The 23,345-nt window shown below is 42.1% G+C and overlaps 2 protein-coding genes and 1 long non-coding RNA gene across 3 annotated transcripts; all 3 read left to right on the forward strand.

Annotated features, from left to right (window-relative positions):
* The first annotated feature begins 222 nt into the window (after positions 1-222).
* Positions 223-2,649, forward strand: LOC148016918 (uncharacterized). The gene is made up of 3 exons (XM_087662466.1): positions 223-582; positions 813-942; positions 1,179-2,649. Exons 1-3 carry the CDS (start codon positions 447-449, stop codon positions 2,416-2,418), a joined length of 1,506 nt encoding a protein of 501 aa, XP_087518592.1. The 5' UTR covers positions 223-446; the 3' UTR covers positions 2,419-2,649.
* A 15,239-nt stretch (positions 2,650-17,888) lies between these two features.
* On the forward strand, positions 17,889-18,440 carry LOC148016919 (uncharacterized). Its single transcript, XM_087662710.1, has 2 exons — positions 17,889-18,041; positions 18,132-18,440. The coding sequence occupies exons 1-2, from the start codon at positions 17,889-17,891 to the stop codon at positions 18,438-18,440; spliced, it is 462 nt and encodes a 153-aa protein (XP_087518836.1).
* A 1,142-nt stretch (positions 18,441-19,582) lies between these two features.
* LOC148016920 (uncharacterized) lies at positions 19,583-20,089 on the forward strand. The gene is made up of 3 exons (XR_015687877.1): positions 19,583-19,680; positions 19,777-19,878; positions 19,971-20,089. It is a non-coding gene; the product is annotated as an uncharacterized LOC148016920 (long non-coding RNA).
* Positions 20,090-23,345: the final 3,256 nt, after the last annotated feature.

The raw sequence follows: 23,345 nt of genomic DNA on the forward strand, positions 1-23,345 counted from the left end.
GTTAAACTTGTTCAAAAAGCTACAAAGGACCAAATCATGGGCGGGAGTTGTAAGGATACAAGTACTCGAGGGAGGCTTTTGACTGTGTAGTAAAAGGCTAGAGTAAAAGGGATGCGTGTGAGCCTCGAGAATCACGGCAAAGTGGCAATCCAGACCCTTTTTCACAAGACCGGGAACCACCTCATATATATATATATATTATATACAGAGGAAACAAAAAAACTACGATTCGATATAAAGTACAATCATTTGTGTGTGTGTGTGGGTGTCTCTCTCTCTCATATGCACACCACAAATACACAATATATATACACACTACTTGGAAATTGTTCTGCCCCATTCATCGGCATACTACTACCGATCACCTCTGACGTTAATTCATCTCATCCACATCGATCAGTAATCAGCTGCAGGCTGGTCGGACTGATCAATTCTGATTGATAACTATGGGGCGCTCCCCCTGTTGTGATAAGGCTGGGCTTAAGAAAGGCGCTTGGACTCCCGAGGAAGATGAGAAGCTTGTTTCTTTCATTCAACGTAACCGCGGCCATGGCAGCTGGCGCACTCTCCCTAAATTAGCTGGTATAAATCCTATTGACTCAAATCCGATCATTACTCTTCGGATAATCTACGAATTCGAGGTTCTGTGACTAGCCTTAGATGCCTCGCCTCTAATAATTGATCTGCGCTATCTTACAATGAGAATAGTCCTCTCCGATTATTAGTTTATTAGAGTTCGCTGAGGATTGCAGATTGCAGTTTTTTGTGAATTATTCTGCATAGGTTGAATTAGTCTAGTTTGATGAATGCAGGGCTTTCGAGGTGCGGGAAGAGCTGCCGCTTGAGATGGACGAATTATCTGCGCCCTGATATCAAGCGCGGCAACTTCTCTCCCCATGAAGAGCGCTCCATCATCCACCTCCACAGCTTGCTGGGCAACAGGTAATTATCAGAACTTAGAATTCACAAATCACATCGTCACTGACGTTCACTGAGGAATATAAATGCGAGATTGTTTACTGTACAAAAGTTGATTGTTTTGTCTGATCAGGTCTTTTATACTCGTTTATGAAGTGATGGCTATGAAAGACACCAATTAAGTGATTTAAGCTTATAGTACTGAAAGACTAAATGTTTCTGAGACTGAGTATCGTCATGTTTCTTTAATAAAAATGCAGGTGGTCCAGCATTGCTTCCCACCTTCCGGGCAGAACCGACAACGAGATTAAGAATTACTGGAACACGCACCTCAAGAAGAAGCTGTGGCAGATGGGGATCGATCCAGTGACCCACCTGCCTGCTCAGTTCATGAGTGCCTACAACAGCCACAGTAATTACTTGAACTGGTACGAGGCATGGCGGAGGTACTGCGCCAGCATTAATAATCAGGCTACAGCTAGCTGCGTTGCCCCTATAAATCCTCCTCATTCATCATCATCATCATCATCATCATCCCCATCATCATCAACCACAGCTAGCATATTACGCAATCTAGCCGAGGCACGCACCAATGATTCTGTAGCGTCATTTAATCTCGGTCCATATGACCCTCATCTCCAGGTCATGGCCCATCAAGCGCAACTGCAGCAGCAGATTATGCTGATGCATCCAAACGGCTCGTCAGCTGCCACTCCTACCTATGCTAATTACGAGACTAATCCCAATATGCTACTCATAAGCCAGCTGCAGAATAATATCCCCAATTTGAATGCGTGCGCTAATCTTAATGATCTCTCTTCCGTACTGCTTGATCACGGTACTACAACTCGACCCCCTAATCCTCTCATTATCCCTGATTCAGCCACTAACAGTACTGATCATGATCATAGCTCATCACGCCACGAACGCGATCATGTGAATGCTCACATAATCAATTACAGCTTGCAAGCGGCAGCTGAGCATCAACACCTGGTCGCACAGCTGCAATCAGATCACGCCCAATTGGGCATAACTGATTTCCTCAACGGTAATTCAGCTGAAGTACACAGTCCTGTTAATCATAATCCGTGGCCGGCCCAATATGTTCCCCAATCGCACAGCTACGGCCCAATTAATGATGATCCTATAGTTGATCAAATGACTGCAGGAAGCGATCATCAGAGCGTCGACCCGCTTCTGATCACGAATGACGGATTTTTTATTAATCCGGGCTTGATCAGTGCCTTGAGTAGCTCCGACTGCAGCAGCAGCCCATCGAGCGACTGCGTCAGCAATAGCTGTGATGAAGCTTTGTTGAAGGTAGCAGCAGATCATAATGATGACATTCATTATGATGATGGGGATACCTGCAACAGTATTGAGGGCAAGTTGATTGGCATCGACGACGAAACCAAGGATCAGCAACTCATGTATTGGGCCAGCATGCTCCCTCATCAACTGTACCACGATGTGAATCATGTGTTGTCCCCTTGCCATTAATGCTGAGAGCACATCACTCTGTCCCATAGCTTCACGGCACTGTGGCGGATAACATATATCCATTTGTACCATATAATCAAACAACATGACCTATAGTCATTAATGTAGTTACTCTTAAAGCCTAGCTAGCCAGTAATTTCTGATCTAATTTCTCCTCTTTGGGACCACAAACTTGGCTGTAAAAGTAATTATCAGATGTCAATGGCTACAAAGGTTGACAATTTTGAGTGACATTAGATGTATAACTTAAACTCTGGTATTAATTCGTTATAAATGTATGAAAGAAATATAAGATATCGTAACATTTTCCTTCACTCATGGGTCTATGCATCAAAACGAATGACTCGATATTATGAGCTTTTTGCGTCTGAGAGTAAATGGTGGTATCATAGCCCTCAATCGTTTCTCCATCAAAACACTCGGCAAAGCTGTAGCCTAATACACTTCAATTGTTTACGAGCTAAATGCCCAAAGTTTTGTCTTTATTTGACATTCGATGGGTCTATTGTTTAATATCACCCCTTATAACCAAATATGTATGGCTTGACATGTTTTGGGTCTTTGCGTTGACAAGATTTAGGGATAAAGAGTTCATCATAATCCTCTTTTGCAAATTTATAATCTGTTGGTCTCTTCATGTGATCACTCAAACTCTAGCTCTAATATGTAAATTTCTTTATCAATACCTATAGTCTTTTTTTCCTTTCACTATGTCTATCGCATGCATTTCTGTCTAAACCAACATGCTTCTGATCACATCCACGCTCTCTGTATGTACAATCTCACTAAACGCACTTGCCTCTCAATAATCTATGCGTACCGTCTATGTTCTATGCACACTCCCTTCCTCATGAGATCAGTAAGTGTATATTTCAATACTCTACAACGAGGACAGATCAATAAAAAAGACTCTAGCCATTCTCTTAGCAATGTTGGTCCTAAAGGGCTATTGGAACACTCCATGACTAGGGAGCAAAACAATGTAAGATTATGATGGTTGGTCCTAATAATATCCCACGTTTTATATTGTATTTATTATTAAAAGAAAACCTGTTGATCAGTAGACTTCTAAACAATTTACTTCTTGATGAACTGTATTAAACGCTTAAGCATAAAAGGATGGTGCGAGGGTCCTTTGAGGCTCGATTGGCTTTCAAGGATGGGGTGGAGGTTGTTTCATGCTACCAACTGACCAAGGGCCAAGTAGGCGGCGGGTCTATGTTGTGGTAGCCCAAGAGTTGAGGAGGTGGTAAGGCAACACACAAAGGCGTGGTGATTGGTGATTGTGAGGTGGGATGAAGCGCCCTCGAGCGATGGTGGAGGGATTGATTCTCTGATCTCTCTCTCTCTCTCTCTCTCTCTCGTCTCCGCACTCAGTCTCCGAGTTCAAATAGAGCATGTTCGCAGGCGTAAAGAAAAATTCACATCATCATTTAAGCTATATCATTTAAGCTATATGTAGTTAATATGGGCGTCGCCTACGCGACGACATGCAGTTGAAAAGCATTGCGAATGCCGTGCGTGAAATCAGCACTGTGTCGTTTGTTAGGCAATTACAGTATTACCACCAGCTTGCATTGCTTCAAAGACAACTATTACAATATTGTTTTCTCATCCCGTAAGCGATATTACACATCGCTCAAGCAGTACCCATAGTTTTATTTTCCAATTTTGAGCGTCGCAGCATGGATCTCTTAGAACATCATAGGAATGGTGACGTCCCCTACAAGGCCGTTGAGCAAGGTCTAATGCCTAAATTTTGTTGAAGAATCTGTGCGTGTTTCTTAAGTGGCATATCACGCCGCATACGGGACGGGAAAAAAGTCTAAATTATTATTTATCCCTAACAAGACGCAATTCAGTGTTGCTATGGACATTGCATAAATGATGATATTTTTCGATGCATAAATGGCCAGGATAGTGAACCAACTTCTAAGCATCACTTATGCTACATAGCTAAAGCTACGCTGCTTAAGTGATCAAGGAGTTCTACTTCTCTAGAAAAAGTACGAACATAACCTTATTAGTGCTAGAGCTGAGATACACTAGAAGGGATGGGGGAATATAACTTCTCCACAAAAATTATGAACTTATCCTATTAGTGCTGGTTAGAGAGCTTAGATACACTACATATTTTTCATTTCTCATAAAGTCCCTGAATATGACCAAACATCTTAACAGCTAGTATTTGTTTGAATAGGGCATGATTGGATGTATATACAACATAATTACACCTGGATCATAAGCTAGGACATGATATACATGTATAGGATCATACGGGCATGATATACATGTATATACGACGTGATATACATGTATAGGGCATATACATGCATAGGACATGATATACATTACCAACTTTACTTCTTTCTGAGTATTACAAATATATATCCAATCATGCTCTATACAAATGTGATTGGATGTATATATAGATCAAAGGTTGACTTGTGCATTTGCAATATATATATATATATATATATATATATATATATATATATATATAGAGAGAGAGAGAGAGAGAGAATTTATCAATATACTAACATGTCTCATTTGTTGTGCACTTAACCTAGCCATGCATGCCAATTCATAGCATGAGTAGATTGATGTAAATCAGTTGGCTTGTGCATGTGCAAGCTATTCCAATCGTGTCAAGGTGCACTTATAGCTTACATATAATTTTAGATAAGGTGGACCACATGTAGCCAATGTGCACATATCCTGTTTTCATCATCTTTAGCCAACGTGTCCACTTGTTGGTGACTAAAATAGATCACTGTAAGGATACTTTGCAATACCAACAAGCCAACTACAAATATCTTATCTATGAAATGTATAAGTAAATTAACTTGGTTAATTTGATGAGGCCAAGTTTTCCCTCCATGGACAGTGTGGTTGGCTATATTCTACTTCAAGGTTATAGGAACTTACAGAAGTCAATGGAGCATCCTAAAAATGACGATACTCTAATTACTATATCAAGTCACTTCATGCACATATCTTTGATTGATTGATGGATAATATGCCTTTCTTTGTCTCTTTCGTATACACCTTCATTGCATTATCTCTCTCTAGCTAAAAACCATTCGTGCTTTATCTACCTATTGATACTTGCATGCAATTGTAAGTGGGATGGTCTAGTAAGTCACTACATATGTGCCAATTGACTTGCCAATGTGTTATCTCTTATCCTCAAGCTTTGTTATATATGTCACCACATAGGTCAATTGATTCCCTAAATGCATGCATTGATTTTCTAAATTGTTCCTGCGCGTTTGTAAGCGCCTGTAATAGGCATTATCTGCGCATATACACACGCTTACAGACGCGCCACGCAGATATAGAAAAATTTAAAAAAAGTTGTGGCTTTCTTTTCAAACCTGTGCTTTCCTGCGTTTTTTGCACGTTTTCTGTAGTTTGAGCTCGACATCACTACTCCTGTCTATCTATCACTTCATGAAGACAATGAGGCAAGGAAATAAGAGTAAAAAGAGGACAGGAGGAAAGAATAGCCAAAGAGTAAAGAACAAGAGCCAAACAGCAAGGAAGAGAAGAAGATTCAAGAAACTTACCAAGGGAAGGGAGAAGGAGGACAAGGAGCTTGCAATCTAGTTGCCACTCGATGGAACAAGCAAAGAAGGTGAGTTCTCTTTCTCAATCTTGTTTGCTTTCTCTGTCTGTTTGTCTCTCTCTTCTCTCTCTTCACATGCTGGATCTTGTCATGTATGGAGGTTTTTTTGTACGTTTTTAAACCAAGTTTGAAAAGAAATGGTCCGACTGTGGGCGTCTGTCAGCGCGTCCAGATGACAGTGTGGATGCAGGTATAGACACGGAAATAGACGCACTGATAGACGCCCACAGAGACACAGATATAGACACGCATAGAGACGCAGATATAGACGCAGCATGTAATATATTTTGTCTGCATAGGATAATATGATTTTTCTTGTGTAGATGTGGAATCCTGGATCCTCCAGCACCCCATTCAACAAGGAGCAATTCATGGCAGAGATGACCAATTATCTTGGTCGCCCTCCCACTACAGAGAGGTTTTCAGTGTGATGTCTGGGACACCTATCACATCTTTGCCTACACAGGGATCAGTTGAGGTACATGGATCGGCCGAAGCATGTGCATCTGCAGAAGCACATGTATCGAGTGAGGTAGAGGGTAGTGCACATCGAGGGAGGAGGGAGAGTCATGCTGGAGGACAAGGAGGTCGAGGGCTTTGTGGGGGTTGCCTAGGTTCTCGATCACCCTCACTGGAAAATGAGAGAGGTGAGCCTCCATAAATGTACTACTTTGTCAATTGATGTTGGTGGTATCTTGTATGACTCTGAGGGGAGGGAAATGATAGCCTACTTGGGGAGTGTCGTGCATGCCACATATAAAGATTGCATGATTCCCTTCAAGCACCAAAAAAATGGTTTGTGGCAAGAGGTGCTGCGGGTAGTACATAGAAGGTACCCTAATCCCAAGAATTCACGATTCTCAGATGATTGGGGACGGTCAAAGGTGAGAGACGCGCTTCATAACAAGAGGTCTCACCTTATGACGTGTGCCAAGGAGTCACTGCGGAGACAAGAGTAGGAGTGCCCTAGATATGGCCAACCACCCAATTGCCACCGCAAGGAGTGGAAAGAGGCAAAGAAGAGAGCATCGGAGAAAATGACAAGTCGCTAGCATGCAGAGGCGCGACGTATCTAGATGGCAACCATGGGATCGTCGCATTATGGATCGGGTGGTAGGGAGTCATAGGAGGCTAAGTTTGTAAGTATTATTTGATTTTTTTAAAAAAATTAAATTTTGTAATTTGTTTCACTTCATTATGTAGTGTGTTTTAATACGTTGTATGTTCAAATTGTTTTGTAGTATCATATCGTTGGTAGGATGCCTACTCCTAGAGAGGTAGGCTACCATTGAGGTCATAACTGGGTGTCCACTTGACAGTATTTCTACAAGGAGGGACTCATCACAGAGGAGCATTATAGTCGCGCCATGAGGATTCCACCACCAGAAGAGGTATGTTTTATTTTTTACATGAAAATTATAGATAACTCTAATTTATTGTTTGTAATAGTATTTATATGCCTTAATCCTTTGTGTAGGCGAACCCTGATGCAGTTGAGGATAGCGAAGGGGAGACTAGCAGTAGTGGTGGCGGCAACGGCAGCGGCACAGGCAGCAGTGGTGGTAGCGATGATGATGCCTCTTCTGAGGAGATATAGAGGAGACCCATGCATGCATACCTCCCCTTGGCTTGTAATTTTCATTTTTGATATGTATTACTTTCAGCTAGTGCTTGTGACCATGACCATACTTGAGGTCCCAAGCATTAGAACTCATAATGTAAAAACGTTCCATCTATATATATGAAATTTCGTGTTCTACATGCATTGTTTTGTTTTCAGTATCCAATCTTCAAATAATCTTTCTCTGTTTTCCCTAAGCATACAATTTGATATTGATGGGGGTTTTTTCATACCTCTGTTTTGCGCGTCTATTAGCGCGTCTAAATTGCAGGATAAATGCGCATCTATTCTCGTCAAAAACTTGCAGAGTAAACGCTTTTTTAGACACGTAGATACACGCGTGTATAGACGCACAATGTGAATATATCCACTTTTTTATAAATATGATTATATATTTACGTAGCGCGTCAATACGCCCGTTTATATGCGTATCTACATGGCCGTGTAACTCTGACTATAAGCACGCTTTTAGACGTGATACTGTAGACGCAGAAATAGACGCGGTAATAAACACGCCCGACATTCTTTTTCACAGTTCAAATATTGCGTCTACAAGCGCGTCTATGGAGCCATTTTGTTGTAGTGACCTAATAATACCTAAAGATCCAATGGCGGTAAAACCTTGTGAGACGCCTCCCAGTTCTTTGGGACCACCCTGCCATAGGATAGACTTGTCGAGGGTTCTGCCCACCCGCTTCCCTCAATTGGCATTCTTTAGTTATCTAATTAGGTCTTATCACATTTATATGTGACATTTAAAATTAGTTTCCTTAATTAGGCCTTTTAGGGAATGGGGTTTGTTCACATAATTTATGGCACAGACATGAATACAGAGCAATTTCACAAACAAGTTTAAACAAGTTCCTTAACTTATCTTCAAGTTAATCTTTGCCTCTTGCCCATACAGGAGAAATTATGTATCACTTCTGTTAAGCAGAAGTACTTGATCCAAATCACATGGCACCATAATTTCCATCCATTATCTAGAATAGGATCTTCCAATGCCACAAACGTTGGACACACTACAGTCTTCAACTCCGTCCCAAACTTGGCAAGGACTGTCTAGAGCTCCATTGACCCCAATCGATCTAGGAGTGATACACAATTTCTGTGAATGGCCTTTTCACCACTTGACCTTCGGCCTGTGAATCAAGCAGTGTCCTCTTGGGTTGAAATGCGGCGTGACCTTGGAGATGATCCATCTATGTAAAATATCATTCTTTAATTAACCCAATTAAGAATCAAGCATAATCAAGGCAATCAATCTAACATTATCTTCCAAGAAAACATTTCTTTATTTTTCATGGAAAATTTTCATCATAGACCCCCGCTATGAATTTACCATCAATCACAAGCACTTGGAGTAATCATCCAAACCACAGTTCAACAATCACTTGAATGTACAAGCATTTAGGGAGTTGTTCAATCAACCAACAAAAACCAATTGTATCTTTTCCAAACAATGCAAAAATAGATACGATAACAATTCCATCACATATTCGCTCTCCCCTTTGGGATCAAAGAGCGATTCTATGAAAATTTTACTTAACACTCGTATGCACAAATTTTAATGTCATTTTTTAAAACTATTATTGCCATGCGTAACCCCTGACCGATTCTTCTTTCTATTTGCTCTATCAACGAATAAGTCATATGCAACTAGGTGTAATTTCCCTTGATACATGCACTTTGCAAGCTCCATCTTTCGAATATGTGAGATGAAATTTATTCTTTTTTATGACCTATACTCATGCATCATAGTATGGGGGCTAACGTTTCTCATACAAGAATCAAAGTAAGAATCTATCAATTTGGAAATACATTACTTTATACGACTGATACCGTAGTTGGATTGACACTGATCCCCTCACCCGAAGCTTCGTTGCTCGTTATGGATTGCCATCCGCACGTGACATTCTTCGCTTGGGGGCCATTGTCCGAAAGTAGATTTGAGAGATAAGGAAGGAATGGATTTTGAGATGGAAGAGCATCAGAGAATATGGCTCAGTCGAATATCGCGAGATAAGGGGGAATTGAGCTAACTCTCTCCCTTGCAACCTCTCAGGGTAACTCCTCTCTCTCTCGCTCTCTCAAGCTCCTTCTCACAATCTCTTGGAGGAGTACCTATCTATCTCTCCCTCGTAGCCTCTGAAGGTCTCCTTGTGCTTTCTTGTGCCTCCCCACGTCTCATATTTATGGTGAATTAGAGAAGAGGGCCTGTGGCTAAGAAAAATAGCTCTTGGTGGAGGGGATCTTGGAAAAAGCAGTGATGTGAAGCTCAAATCATAAATCTGATGGTTCCATTAGTTCCAAAAGGAGGGTAAAACTTCAAAACACTTGGTTAGAAATCTTTCAAATCACTCATTTTTCTCCCTATTCGAAGTGCTGTCTACTGCCTAGAAACTACAATTGCAGCACGCGTGATATCGCCAATCTCTCTTTTTTTTAAAATAAAATCTCCAAAACTAACTAAAACATCACTTTTTAAAAAAAGACATCCAGTTCTAAAAATCTCCATATCTTTTCAGGATAATATCTAAAATATACTAGTTTTTGCCCAAAAATCTAATATTTTTGGACCATCCATACTATATACATTAAAACTAGTGATTAATATGGCTCATAACTCTCATTGACATTGTAACTTTCCTGAAGGGTGGCTATGGTCCTTATCAATCTAAGAAAAATATTAGATTAGGACTCTTGATTTTTTAAAAGATATATTTTTAATTAAATAAAAATAGTTAATTATTAACATTAGTTAGTTTTTACTTTAGTTAGTCTTTTGTAATCCTACTAACTTATTAATTGACTAACTAACTTTCAAACTAACCAACTAATTTTTAATTATGTGAAAATATGATATCCTCCTCCCCTTAGAAAAATCGAGATGTCCTCATCTCGAGAGAAACTCAAGGTTTCATTTTGGAACTTGTGGGATAAGACCCATCATGCATTCGTTGCGACACTCTAACCACTCATAAGCATGCAGTCTTTTAAAACAACAACATATTGTATTTGATATATCTGAGTCTGGATTACAAGAGCAAAGTTTATTGTAGGTACATCTCATGACTATCTTCTAGGGGTTTTCTAGGTATCATATAAATTCCTATAGGCTTTGAATCACTGAAGCTTGTGCAACTTCATTTCTTTTAAGCTCGAGTTCTCTTTGAGTCTTGTTGGGACAATGAACGTGGATATGTCCAATGTTGTGGCACTCGAAGCATCGGTGTTTAGGGTGCTTTGGACACTCCCTTTTGAAATGACCTAGCTCTTTACAATAGAAACATTGTGAAGATTTATCAATCACTTGGAGTCATAAGATTCGTGGTCGTCCTTGCCAAGATTTTCTTATTTAAACCAAATTGTCCTAGGATCCTTTCAACAGGCTAAAGTGGTCCTTTATCGCAGAAACTTTGTTTTCGAATTGTCCTCTTTTTAGATCTGGACTGAGGTCCATGGTCAATTGGCTTTGCTTGTAATATTAAACAATACTCCCAAACTTCGACATTTTGGCAAGACCCAATCTATATTAGTCGAGAAAAACACTTAAGGAAAATTATTGCAAGTTATAATTGTCATTCCTTGCCAGAGTATCTCTAATTATTTGCAAGTTCTAGGCCCTAACTAGATACAACTCATATTACTCAGGTGAATTATGGTTACAAGAGTAAAGTCTACTCCAACACAAGTTGGTTTATATGTCGATCGAACTTCTAGGATTTCTAATAATCGTGAAGAGGTGTAGTAGGCTCTACGTCTTTGTCTTCATTTGATTCCTCTATATAACCAAAGATTGCAATTGTGTAGCTTTGTTTTCTTGGAGACTCAATATCTTTTGGGCTTAAGATAGGGTAGTATGCTTGGATGTGCCCTATCTCTTATCCTGATCTCACGAATCATCTTTTTCACAATTGCCCATTTTAAGTTCTTGGACGATGGGCTTTGCTCCAAGTAATGGATCTTGCAAGTCTCTTGGATACATTGCTTCAAGGCGGTAGTTCGGAGGAGTGTTCAGGCTATGGAAAAACTTGGATACTTGCTGCGTGATATCCATAGGTGGCGTGTATTTTAGTAGGGTTATGAACTTTGAGTAGTAGGCTTCTAAGGTTAATTCCAACTTCTTGTGCTTGAAAATTCATTCATCCTCAAAGTCTAGTAGGTTGGTGGAAGATATCGTCCGTGTACAACATCTTTTAGCTGAGCCCAAGTGACAGCGGCTTTAGAAATACCTTGATCTTTTCACCATTGCTTCCATCATATTTTAGCCTAGCCAATCCATATCTCTGCCTCTGTTGGGACGTCTATCCCTTCTTCACTAAACTCGGTAGCCTTAATTTGCTTAAGAATGAATTTCTTCTCTTACATGTGAGTATTCGTGGGTACAAAAGGTGCTTGTCAATTAAGCCATACCACGTAGGTTATTCTATTTAGGATATGTTTACAAACGATACACTAATTAGTCACACATCATTATGAATTTTCGCTGTGATACCAACCATAGCGTCCCCGCCTATCAGTTGTCTAGGCACATTTTTAGCGATCCACCGAGAGACGAGTCTAAGTGACGCCACCCAACACTCCCATGGAATGTCACGGGGTTTGTCGCCTAGGGTTTGTGGAGTTTGCCTCTCGCAACGGAACGTATACAGCGGACCCACTAGGATTGACCTGAAACTTGAGTCCCTAGTGGTCAAGGTCTCCTGACAGCATTCTAGCGTCGGGTCCTAGATATCCTTCTTTATGCAAATATACCAAACCAAAGCAAACCCATGCCACAATTGGTTTAAAGAGAATGGAAAACGAGAGGGATACACTCCTCAACCTCTCTCCCCATAGGGAATAGTCCAATTCCAGTCCCCTAAAGTGGTATGAATAAGATTCTAACCTAACAATACCTAAAGGTCCAACGGCAGTAAAACATTGTGAGAAGCCTCCCTATTTTTTGGAACCACACCACCATAGGATAGACCCGTCGAGGGTTCCACCCACCCGCTTCCCTCAATAGGCATTCTTTAGTTATCTAATTACGTCCTATAACATTTATGTGTGACATTTAAAATCAACTTCCTTAATTAGTCCTTTTAGGGAACGGGGTGCTTTCGCGTAATTTATGGCACAGATACAAATACATATCAATTTCACAAACAATTTCAAACAAGTTCCTTAACTTATCTTCAAGTTTATCTTTGCCTCTTTCCCATACAAAAGAAATTATATATCCCTTATATCCAAGAAAAGTACCTGGTCCAAATCACATGGCATCATAATTTCCATCCACACTACAAGGGACTGGGGCAATAGCGACGCCGATTAGCGACGGCGTTTATCGGCGTCGCTATTGGCGTCGCTATTTGCGTCGCAAATATTGCGTCGCTATTTGACGCCGCAGGGAAAAAAAGCGCGGCCGAAACCAGAGCGCCGTTTTCATTTTGTTTTCTTCGCCTTTTGAGAGCGAGAGCGAGGGAGAGAGCCAAGGCTTTGTGAAAGAAGAGGAGGAAGAGACTTGTTGCCGCCGCCACCGCCACCGCCACCGTCGTTGTTCGCGAAGGAGAGGAGGAGCCCTCGTTGCAAAGAGAAGCCGCCCACGCTCGCCATATCTCATTGGTGAGTCTCCCTCTCTCTTTCTTTTACTTGTTGAAGGTTTAAATCGTTCTCTTTTGTTTATTTAGGAGAGGAAAAGAAAGAGAAGGAGAGGGAGAGGGAGAGAGAGGGAGAGAAAGAGAGGGAGAGGGAGAGAAAGAGAGTGAGAGTGCATTCTCTCTCTCTCTCTCTCCCTTTTGCTTGTTTAATGTTTAAATTACTTTCTTCTTTGCTTGTTTAGGAGAGGAAACGAGAGAGTAAGAGAGAAAGAGAGGGAGAGGGAGAGGGAAAGGGAAAGAAAGAGAAAGAGAAATAGAGGGAGAGGGAGAGGGAGGGGGAGGAAATAGGAGAGGGAGAGAAAGAAAAAGAGAGGGAGAAGGAGGGAGAGTGCATTCTCTCTCTCCCTCCCTCTCCCTTTTGCTTGTTTAATGTTTGAATCACTTTATTTTTTGCTTGTTTAGGAGAGGAAATGAGAGAGAAAGAGAGTGAGAGGGATAGGAAGGGGAAGGAAATGAGAGAGGGATATAAAGAGAAAGAGAGGGAGAGTGCATTGTATCTCTCCCTCTCCCTTTTGCTTGGAGGATGTTTAAATCACTTTATTTTTTGCTTGTTTAGGAAATGAGAGAGAAAGAGAGATAGAGAGGGAGAGGGAGAAAAAGAGAGGGAGAGGGAGAGGGAGAGGGAGGGGGAGGGGAAGGAAATGAGAGAGGGAGAGAAAGAGGGAGGGGGAGGGAGAGGGAGCGAGGGAGAGGGAGAGGGAGAAAGAGGGAGAAAGAGGGAGGGAGAGGGAGAGGGAGGAGGAGGGAGGAAATGAGAGAGGGAGAGAAAGAGAACGAGAGGGTGAGGGAGAGGGTGAGAGAAAGAGAGGGAGAGGGAGAGGGAGAGGGAAGGGAATGAAATTTAAGATAATATACGTATCGATAATGGTATGCAATGTGCTTTGCATACGGCCACGTACTTCATCAAAATTAACCCAAAATTATTGTTATAGAAGTGGAGATCCCTTAAATTGAGTATAGGATAATTTCTCTCAGGTCTTATGACTATGAGTAGAATTGATTGAAATAAATTTTATTTCTATAGTTGTAAAATTTCATAGATCGCGCGCATTAATTTTAAAATGGATTACTTATACTCAAAGCCGAGATATAACAAAAAATTATCTACCGGGACAAACAAATCGTTGAGCATGATACAAGGCCGAGATATAACATCGGAAAATCTCTCGACTACTATATACAATGCAAGGTTTATGGTCAACTTGCAAGTTGACGTACATCTCCAAAAAGCTATCCATTTAAGCCTCGTTTGCTGTAATGTAGATAAGATGGCAAACGAAGAAGGTCCTATTGTTCAAGACCGCGAGTCGTATCTTAATCAGTGTGTCCCATGTCCTTGCTCTCAATGCAAGTTGGCAATTAGACGAAAACGCCGATTGTCTATAGAACACGTACGACGATTTGGCGAGTTTCAACCTGAGATTATTGATCAGGCGATTGCAGATTTTCAGCAAACGGTATTTTCAAGTTAGCATTTTTCATGCATTGTACTCTCAAGCTAATTGAAAACCATACACAATAAGATTGGGTCTTGTTGGCAAATTTTGTGTCCAGGGGGGTGATGTCTCGACCCAAGGGGGAGTGCACCCTTTGCGGCCAATTAGAAGAGTTCATGGACGTGAGATGGATGGATGGCAGGAGCCAATAGACCACTCGCAAGGCCCATCTATATCGTCAATGCCAGAGGAGACAGACAACCTTCCCGACTTGCCTACAATCTTGGAGCCTGAGATGGAGGCAATGATCGATGCATTGATTCCCATGGATGTTGAGACATCTGACCCGCTTAGAGAGGAAGCATCCATACCATTATATGATGGGTGCCGAGTATCTCGGTTGAAGACATTGCTTGCACTCTTAAGTGTGCAAGCGAAATACGGTTGGAGCGATACGAGTGTGACTGAGTTATTCAGATACCTTGCATATAGACTTCATTGTTTTTTTTAAAAACAGTATTATTGTAAATATGGATGGATTTTTCAAGGTGTTTTATGATGTTTTCAGGTTATTGAAATATCATATATTGCCACCTGCAAACACCATGCCTGAGTCTCGTGATGATGCACGACATGTTTTACGGAAGCTTGGCATGGACTACAATAACATCCATGCATGTATCAACGACTGCATATTGTTTCGAGATGAATACGAGACTATGGAGACATGTCCAAAGTGTGGTGCTCACAGGTATCGACAGGACTTGCAAGGGCAGACCATCCCTCAAAAAGTCCTCAGACACTTTCCGCTCATCCCCCGCATAAACCACATGTTTCGCACGTCTGCCATGGCAAGCTTGACAACGTGGCATGTGCAGAATAGGTCTACGGATGGAGTGCAACGAATATCAGCAGATTCGCGCGCATGGAGCCACATTGACTCTACCTTCCCAAGCTTTGCGCGAGAGCCAAGGAATCTTCGGCTCGGTCTCGCCATGGATGGTGTGAACCCATTCGGTCTGCGCTCGACTTCTTACAGTGTGTGGCCTATAGTGCTTGTCAACTACAACATTCCTCCATGGCTTTCTACGAAGAAAGGACATCTCATCCTTAGCTTGCTCGTCCCGGGCCGCTACAAAGTAAAAAATATGGACGTGTATCTTCGTCCATTAGTCGATGAGCTTAAGATTTTGTGGGAGGAGGGGGTCACGGTGCAAGATATGAGCAGGCGCGATGGTCGGCGGTCAGCCAACATTCGAGCCATTCTCATGTGGACGATGCATGACTTTCCGGGATTGGGAGAGTGCTCAGGTGAGCAGACCTTTCTTCACGCCGGTAATATCTATATTTTATTTCATTCAATCAAGTATTCACTAGGTCGTGGATCGCCTTGCAGGTCTCGTTACCTCAGGTTATCATGCATGTCCATTGTGTGGGCCACAGTTAGACTCCCAAAGGTCACGAACCATGAAGAAGATGGTATATCAAGGACACGCCACTTTCTTGCCGGAGGATCATGAACTCAGGGAAGGTTTTCTTGGACGACCTCCAGCACGTATGAACGCTGCAAGCTGGTACGAGCTGAAAATGGTAAACCCGGAATCACATCCAAATGGAATGCGACGGTTCTCAGTTTTCTACGAGTTGCCATATTGGACCCACTTACAGGTCAACCACTTGTTGGATCCCATGCATATTTTCAAAAATGTGGGCAGCTTGCTATGGGACCACATCACAGGAAAGAGAGACACTATAGGGTCACGAATGGATTTAAAGGAGGTAGGTAAGATGGAGGCGCTTTGGCCGCAGTCGAGTGCTGAAGGGGGAGTGCAGCTTCCTCGCGCTCCCTGGGTTTTGTCTACCAAAGAAGAGCGCATTGTGAAGCAAGTAATCAAGTCTATCCGCACTCCGACGGGTATGATGCGTTCTCTCAGGTCCGCATTTTCTAAAGATGACCAAATGTCTGGGCTAAAATCCCATGATTGGCATAAGATATGTCAGGTTTGTGAACAGAATGGATTTTAATTAGCGTGGACATTTTGAAATTTGAAAAGTGACCATTATTCTTAATGCTTTCTCATTTGTGGCAGTTTGTCCTACCGATCGCGATCGCGGGATGCCTAACTCCAGAAATTCGCGGGGCCATTTACAAGCTGTCGACTTTGGTGCAATGGATCTCACAGAAAGAGATTAAGACGTCCTCTATTGAATCCGCAAGGCGGGGAGCAGTTGAGACGGTCTGTCTCTTTGAGAAATACCTGCCCACTAGCATGCTCACGATACAAGTTCACCTTCTTGTGCATCTTGTGGACGAAGTGGAGATTGCCGGACCTGTCCATACGCGATGGATGTTCTTCCTGGAGCGCTTCATGAAAACCCTGAAAGGCTTTGTGCGACAACGAGCTCGTCCGGAAGGTAGCATGGCGGAGGGTTGGTTGGTGTCAGAGGCATTAGTGCATATCTCACAATGGCTACCAACGGTGGAACCAGACAATGAAATGCTATGGACGCTCAAGGACGATGACAGGCTGACTGGAGATGTGGTGGTTGGAAATGGGGTAGAAAAAAGAATGGATGCCTCAATGGAAGAGAAAGTGAATCGCTTTTGTATGTTGCACCATGCCTCCATGGAGACGTGGCTCGCCAAGTACCAGATTGCAAGGCAAGATCGAGAGGAAGCGCGAGCTGAATTCCGACGCAGTACGCGTCACCGACCGATTCGATATCCCGAAGGCATGGAGGAGATGCCGCGGTTTATGTCAACACGATGGTTGCATGGAGCCTTGATCGCAGCATCCAGCGAAGGGGCAGAGGTCTCAATGGAGGAGTGGGAGTTCTCGAGGGGATGTAGTCCAAAGGTAATGAGGGGTTTAGAATGTGTCGTATCTGAATTTGTTTGCTACATCTAATTTGAGTGTTTCAATGTGCAATACAAAATATATAGTGCAGCGTGGTCGCGCGGACGGCATTTTCGGGTGAAGCGTATTGACAAAATGCGCTCCACAATGGACTGTGGTGTCATGGCAAGGTTTGAGCAAGAGAGCCGGCGACGAGCAACGGATCCGAACACGGTTGTGGATGAGATGGAGTATTTTGGGAATTTGCAAAGTATTATTACGGTGGATTACCGTAGCTTCTCCATGATAATATTTGATGTGCAGTGGTTCAAAGTGGTACTTGGAGGAGCTGGCGCAACGGTTCGACGAGGTCCATCTGGATTTCTCGAAATAGATTCCGAAAAAAAATGGACGGATTTGCGCGACACCTTTGTGTTGCCGGCACATTGTGAACAGGTAATCTTCTAGTCATTTGCTTGCTAATTGTAATACGACATGCTTTATGTCACAATGGTTTGAAGACGGTTTGTAAGTGTTTGTGAACAGGTAATCTTCTATCCAAATCCCCGACAACCTCGATGGTGGTATGTTATACCTTCAACTCCTAGAGGTGCGAGAGTATACGATCAAAGCGATGTTCCAGGCATAGATGAAGAATATATGCAAATAGAGGGATCGAAATTACAAGGGGTGGAGGCCACCGCAAGCTTGGAGACCGCATCGGCTAACAATGATGGAAATACAGAAGTCGTAGAATTTTTTGAGAACGAGGCAGACTCGTTCTTTTGTGGTGACATGTCTATCGACCTTCCAGTGTATGCAGAGTTATGTCAGGAGATTAACATGGGACCATAGAATACTTCATTCTTGGAGAATTGTATTACTCAATTCGTTGTTTAGATCTTCCATAAAGGTAGATAAGATATGCATTTTAAGATGGATTTTTCAAAAATGATTTATATTAATGCGCTTTGTATAGTTTCAATTGATTATTCTAACATTATTTTTTATCTCTGCAGGTATCTTTATTTTCAGGATGAGTCGAGGGATGAGCGATGAGGAGTTTCAGGAGATGATGGCACGTATGTCTCCAGATCAGCTCACGAGATTCAGAGAGATAGCAGATCAGGAGCTGTCTCGTTCTTCGTCAGGGCGCTCTGCTAGATCAGCTTCAGTGCGATCAGATGCTTCAGCTTCGAGCAGACGATCTCGACGCTCGCGACTTGGGCCAGAGGGAGGGACTGCGACTGCAGGAGGATCAGGGGGGTGCTGCTATGGAGACACGGACGCGGTGTCTCCGTCTCGTCGTTCAGCTAGAGCTCGGTCACCTCCAGGATTTGTCACACCTGTGGGGACGTCCACTCCAGTTACTCCGGCTTTTGCGCAGCCGTCGGCAGATGTCACGCCTTTTGGTGGCACTCCTTTTGGTGGCACCCCCTCTGGTGGCACTCCTTTTGGTGGCACCCCCTCTGGTGGCACTCCTTTTGGTGGCACCCCCTCTGGTGGCACCCCTTTCAGTGGCACTCCGGGAGAGGGTACCCCCGTCGGTACACCGGATGTTCAGGGGTCTCCTGGATATGCCCAGGAGCGTGGACGGAGATGGGAGAGGGCCCATACGAGGCACACTCCTAGGGATTATGGATACCTAGTGGATGGCAGGTCAGGAGCTATCATCATGAATGATGAGGGGAGGAGGGTGATAGCTCGCATGAGGGAGTTGTGCCAACAAGTTTTTCGGCACAACGTCCTGGATCATGGGAGGAACATACCGGAGGGGAGCAAGGAGTACATAGTAGCATCCTTGCATGAGGAGTTCCCAGTGCCAGCCGCAGTGGATAGATTCTCTACGGGCTGGATGATGGATTGCATGCGTGCATACATGTCACATAGACGATCCGACGCACGCAAGGCAATCAAGAGTGGGGCTCCAAAGCCCGAGTGGTTAGATGCAGAGGACTGGCGCCGACTGAGGGAGGAGACTACAAATTCGCCGGGACGTTGGAGTCAGCAGCGGGAGGCGGCGAGGGCACGAATCGAGGCCGGATCGGTACATCATCTTGGGAGTGGCGGCCACAGGACATATTTGGAGGACTTTGTAAGTTTCTCTTTTGTTTTGCTTATTTGTTTTTTTGAGATATTATTTGTACTGACAATCATATTTCTAACAGTTAGCATTTTGTTTTCTTTGCAGCACTCCATTACAAATCGCGATCCGCAAGGCCTTGAGACTCAATATGCAGAGAGGCACGGTCTCAGATCATTGATCGACCGATTGTACAGACGCGGCGGCGCAGTAAGTCTCTCATCTTTCATGTCCATAGTTACCATGAGATATTTGAATGCATTATTGTATGGTGGATTGATATGTTGTTTCTTTTTCTGCAGAATCCGTTTGATGCTCCTTTGCAGAGGGATGAGCTTTCGGGGGACGACGATTTGTAGCTCGCCCTCGGATCCTTAGCGCTCACATACCTTTAGTTTTTAGTCGCCCGATCTATGTAGACATTTTCTATGTATTAGTGATATTGTTTTATGATTGTACCAATCGCATTTTATGCGATATCATGTATTTATTTCATCTATCAGTTTTATGATTTCAGTATAGATTCTTTTTGTTTGCAAACGCTTTGTATGCAGCAGTGCAGAAACTATTTTGTATGGCTCTCATACAGCACACAGTGCTATATGTGGCAGGGCAGCTTGCTGCCCTGCCACAAAAAATTTTTTTCCTCTGTTACCGTCGCTATTTGCGTCGCAAATTTACTGCAGGCGTCGCTATTGTCGTCGCTATCAGCGTCGCAAATTCTACATAACCGTCGCTATATGCGTCGCTATTTGCGTCGCTATATGCGTCGCATTTGCGACGCATATAGCGACGCTAATAGCGACGATTCCATGGCGTCGTCAATAACGATGCTTTTTGCGACGACGGGGGCAAATTTTGTTGTTTGTATTTTCGTTGCTTTAAACGTCGCTATAAGGTCTATATCTTGTAGTGCCATTGTCTAGAATAGAATCTTCCAACACCACAGACGTGGGCTCACGGTAGTCTCTAGCTCTGTCGCGGACTTGGTAAGGGGTCTCTAGAGCTCAAATAACCCCAAGTAATCTAGGAGTGAGACACAATTTCCGTAGATGGCCTTTTCAGCACTTGACCTTCGTCCCATGAATCGAGCAGTGTTCTCTCAGGTTGAAATGTGCAGTGACCTTGGAGATTATACACCTGTGTAAAATATCCTTCATTAATTAATCCAATTAAGAATCAAGCACAATCAAGGCAATCAACCTAATATCATCTTCCAAAATTTTTTTTCTTTATTTTCCATAGCAATTTGTGATCTCTGACCCCCACCATGAATTTACCATCAATCAAAAGCACTTGGGGTAATCATTCAAACCACAGTCCAACAAGAGAGAGTTGAATGTACAAGTATTTAGAGAGTTGTTCGATCAACCAACAAAAACCAATTGTATCTTCCCCAAATAATACAAGAATAGACGTAATAATAATTCCATCCCATATTCACTCTCCCCCTTGGAATCAAAGAGCGATTCTATGGAAAATTTACTTAACACTTGTATGAAATTTTTTAAATGTCATTCTTTTTGCTTTTATGCCATAACCCCTAACCAATTATTCCTTGTAATTGCTCTATCAATAAATAAGCCATATGTAACTAGGTGCAATTAACTTCCCGTGATACATGCACTTTGCAAGCTTTATTTTTTGAATATGTGAGATAAAATTTATCCTTTTGGATGATCTATACTTGTGCAACATAGTATAGGACCTAACAAATCTCATAGGAGAATCAAAGTAAGCACCTATCAATTTGGAAATACATTACATACGACTGGTACCAAAGTTGGATTGATAGTGATGCCTTCGCCCGAAACTTCGTTTCTGGTTGTAGGATTGCCATCTGCACATGACATTCTTCGCTTGGGGGTCATTGTCCGCAAGTATGTTCGAGAGATAACAAAGGAATATTGGATTTTGAGATGGAAGAGCGTAAGAGAATATGGCTCAGTCAAAGATCACGAGATAGGGTTGAGCTAACTCTCTCCCTTGCAGCCTCTCGAGGTAACTTCTCTCTCTCCCTCTCTCTCTGTTTCTATCTCTCTCTCTCTCTCTCTCACACACACACACACAAACACACACACTCTCTCTCTCACTCACACACACACTCTCTCTCCTTCTCGTAATCTCTTGGAGAAGTATCCTTCTACCTCTCTGTTGCAACCTCTCGGCATCTCCTTATACTTTCTTGTGTCTCCCCATGCCTCATATTTATAGTGAATTAGAGAAGAGAGCTTGTGGTTGAGAAAAAGAGCTGTTGGTGGAGAGGATCTTGGAAAAATAAGTCATTTGATGCTCAAATCATAAATTAGATGATTCCACTAGCTCCAAAAGGGGGGTTAAACTCCCAAACACTTGTTTAGAAATCTTTCAGATCACTCTTTCATTTTCTCCTTGTTCGAAGTGATGTATACTGCTTACAAACTGTGATTGCGACCCACACGATTCCAATAATCTCTGTTTTTAAAAAATAAAATCTCCTAAACTAATCAAAATATCATGTGCCTTTTTTGCAAGTGATATCCAGTTCTAGAAATCTCCATATCTTTTTTGGATAATATCTAAAATATCTAAAATATGCTAGTTCCTGCCCAAAAATCTAATATTTTTGGACCATCCATACTATACACATTAATACTACTGATTTATATAGCTCATAACTCTCGTTCACGTTGTAACTTCCATGACAGGTGGCTATGGTCCTTATCAATCTGAGAAAAATATCAGATTACGACTCTCTTAAAAAAAACATATATTTCTAAGTAAATAAAAATCATTAATTATTAATGTTAGTTAGTTTCTACTTTAAATAACCTTTAGTAATCTTACTAACTTATTAGCTGACTAACTTTTGAACTAATCAACTAATTTTTAATTGCATTGAAATATTACATTCTCCTCCCCTTAGAGAAATCAAGATGTCCTCATCTCGAGAGAAACTGGGGATTTCATTCTAGAACCTGTTAGGTAAGATCCATCACACATTCGTTGCGACAATCTGACCACTCATAAGCATGCACTCTTTTAAAGCAACAACTTCTTGTATTTGATATATCCGAGTCTAGATTATAAGAGAAATGTTTATTGTAGTTACATCTCATGACTATCTTCTAGCTTTTTCCTAAGTATCGGATAATTTCTTGTAGGATTTAGATCACTGAAGCTTGCGCAACTTCATTTCTTGTAACCTTGAGTTCTCTTCGAGTCTTGTTGGGACAACGGATATGGATATGTCCAATGCTGTGGCACTCGGAGCATCCATTTTTAGGGTGCTTTGAACATTTTCTTTTGAAATGACCTAACTCTTTGCAATAGAAACAACGTGAAGATTTATCACTTGGAGTCACAAGATTCATGGTTGTCCTTTGCAGTGTTTTCTTCTTTAAACCAAATTGTCCTAGGATCCTTTCAGCTAGCACACTGAACTCGTTCTTTATCACGAGGACTTTGTTGCTGAATTGTCCTCTTTTTAGATCTCGATTGAGGTCCATAGTCAATTGGCTTTGCTTGTAATATTAAACAATACTCCAAAACTTTGACATTTTGGCAAGACCCAATCTATATTAGTTGAGAAGAACACTTAAGGAAATTTCATTGCAAGTTATAACTGTCATTCCTTGCTAGAGTATCTCTAATCATTTGCAAGTTCTAGGTCCCAATTAGATGCAGCTCATATTACT

The sequence above is a fragment of the Lygodium microphyllum genome, chromosome 22 (genome assembly GCF_053477565.2).
Source record: "Lygodium microphyllum isolate KBCC chromosome 22, Lygodium_microphyllum_v1.1.10, whole genome shotgun sequence".
Classification (NCBI taxonomy): domain Eukaryota; kingdom Viridiplantae; phylum Streptophyta; class Polypodiopsida; order Schizaeales; family Lygodiaceae; genus Lygodium; species Lygodium microphyllum.

Coding starts and splice junctions, on each gene's coding strand:
- LOC148016918 (XM_087662466.1), top strand. CDS start 447: ATGGGGCGCTCCCCCTGTTGTGATAAGGCTGGGCTTAAGAAAGGCGCT. Junction 583..812: donor CACTCTCCCTAAATTAGCTG/GTATAAATCCTA, acceptor TGATGAATGCAG/GGCTTTCGAGGTGCGGGAAG. Junction 943..1,178: donor CACAGCTTGCTGGGCAACAG/GTAATTATCAGA, acceptor ATAAAAATGCAG/GTGGTCCAGCATTGCTTCCC.
- LOC148016919 (XM_087662710.1), top strand. CDS start 17,889: ATGATAATATTTGATGTGCAGTGGTTCAAAGTGGTACTTGGAGGAGCT. Junction 18,042..18,131: donor TGCCGGCACATTGTGAACAG/GTAATCTTCTAG, acceptor GTTTGTGAACAG/GTAATCTTCTATCCAAATCC.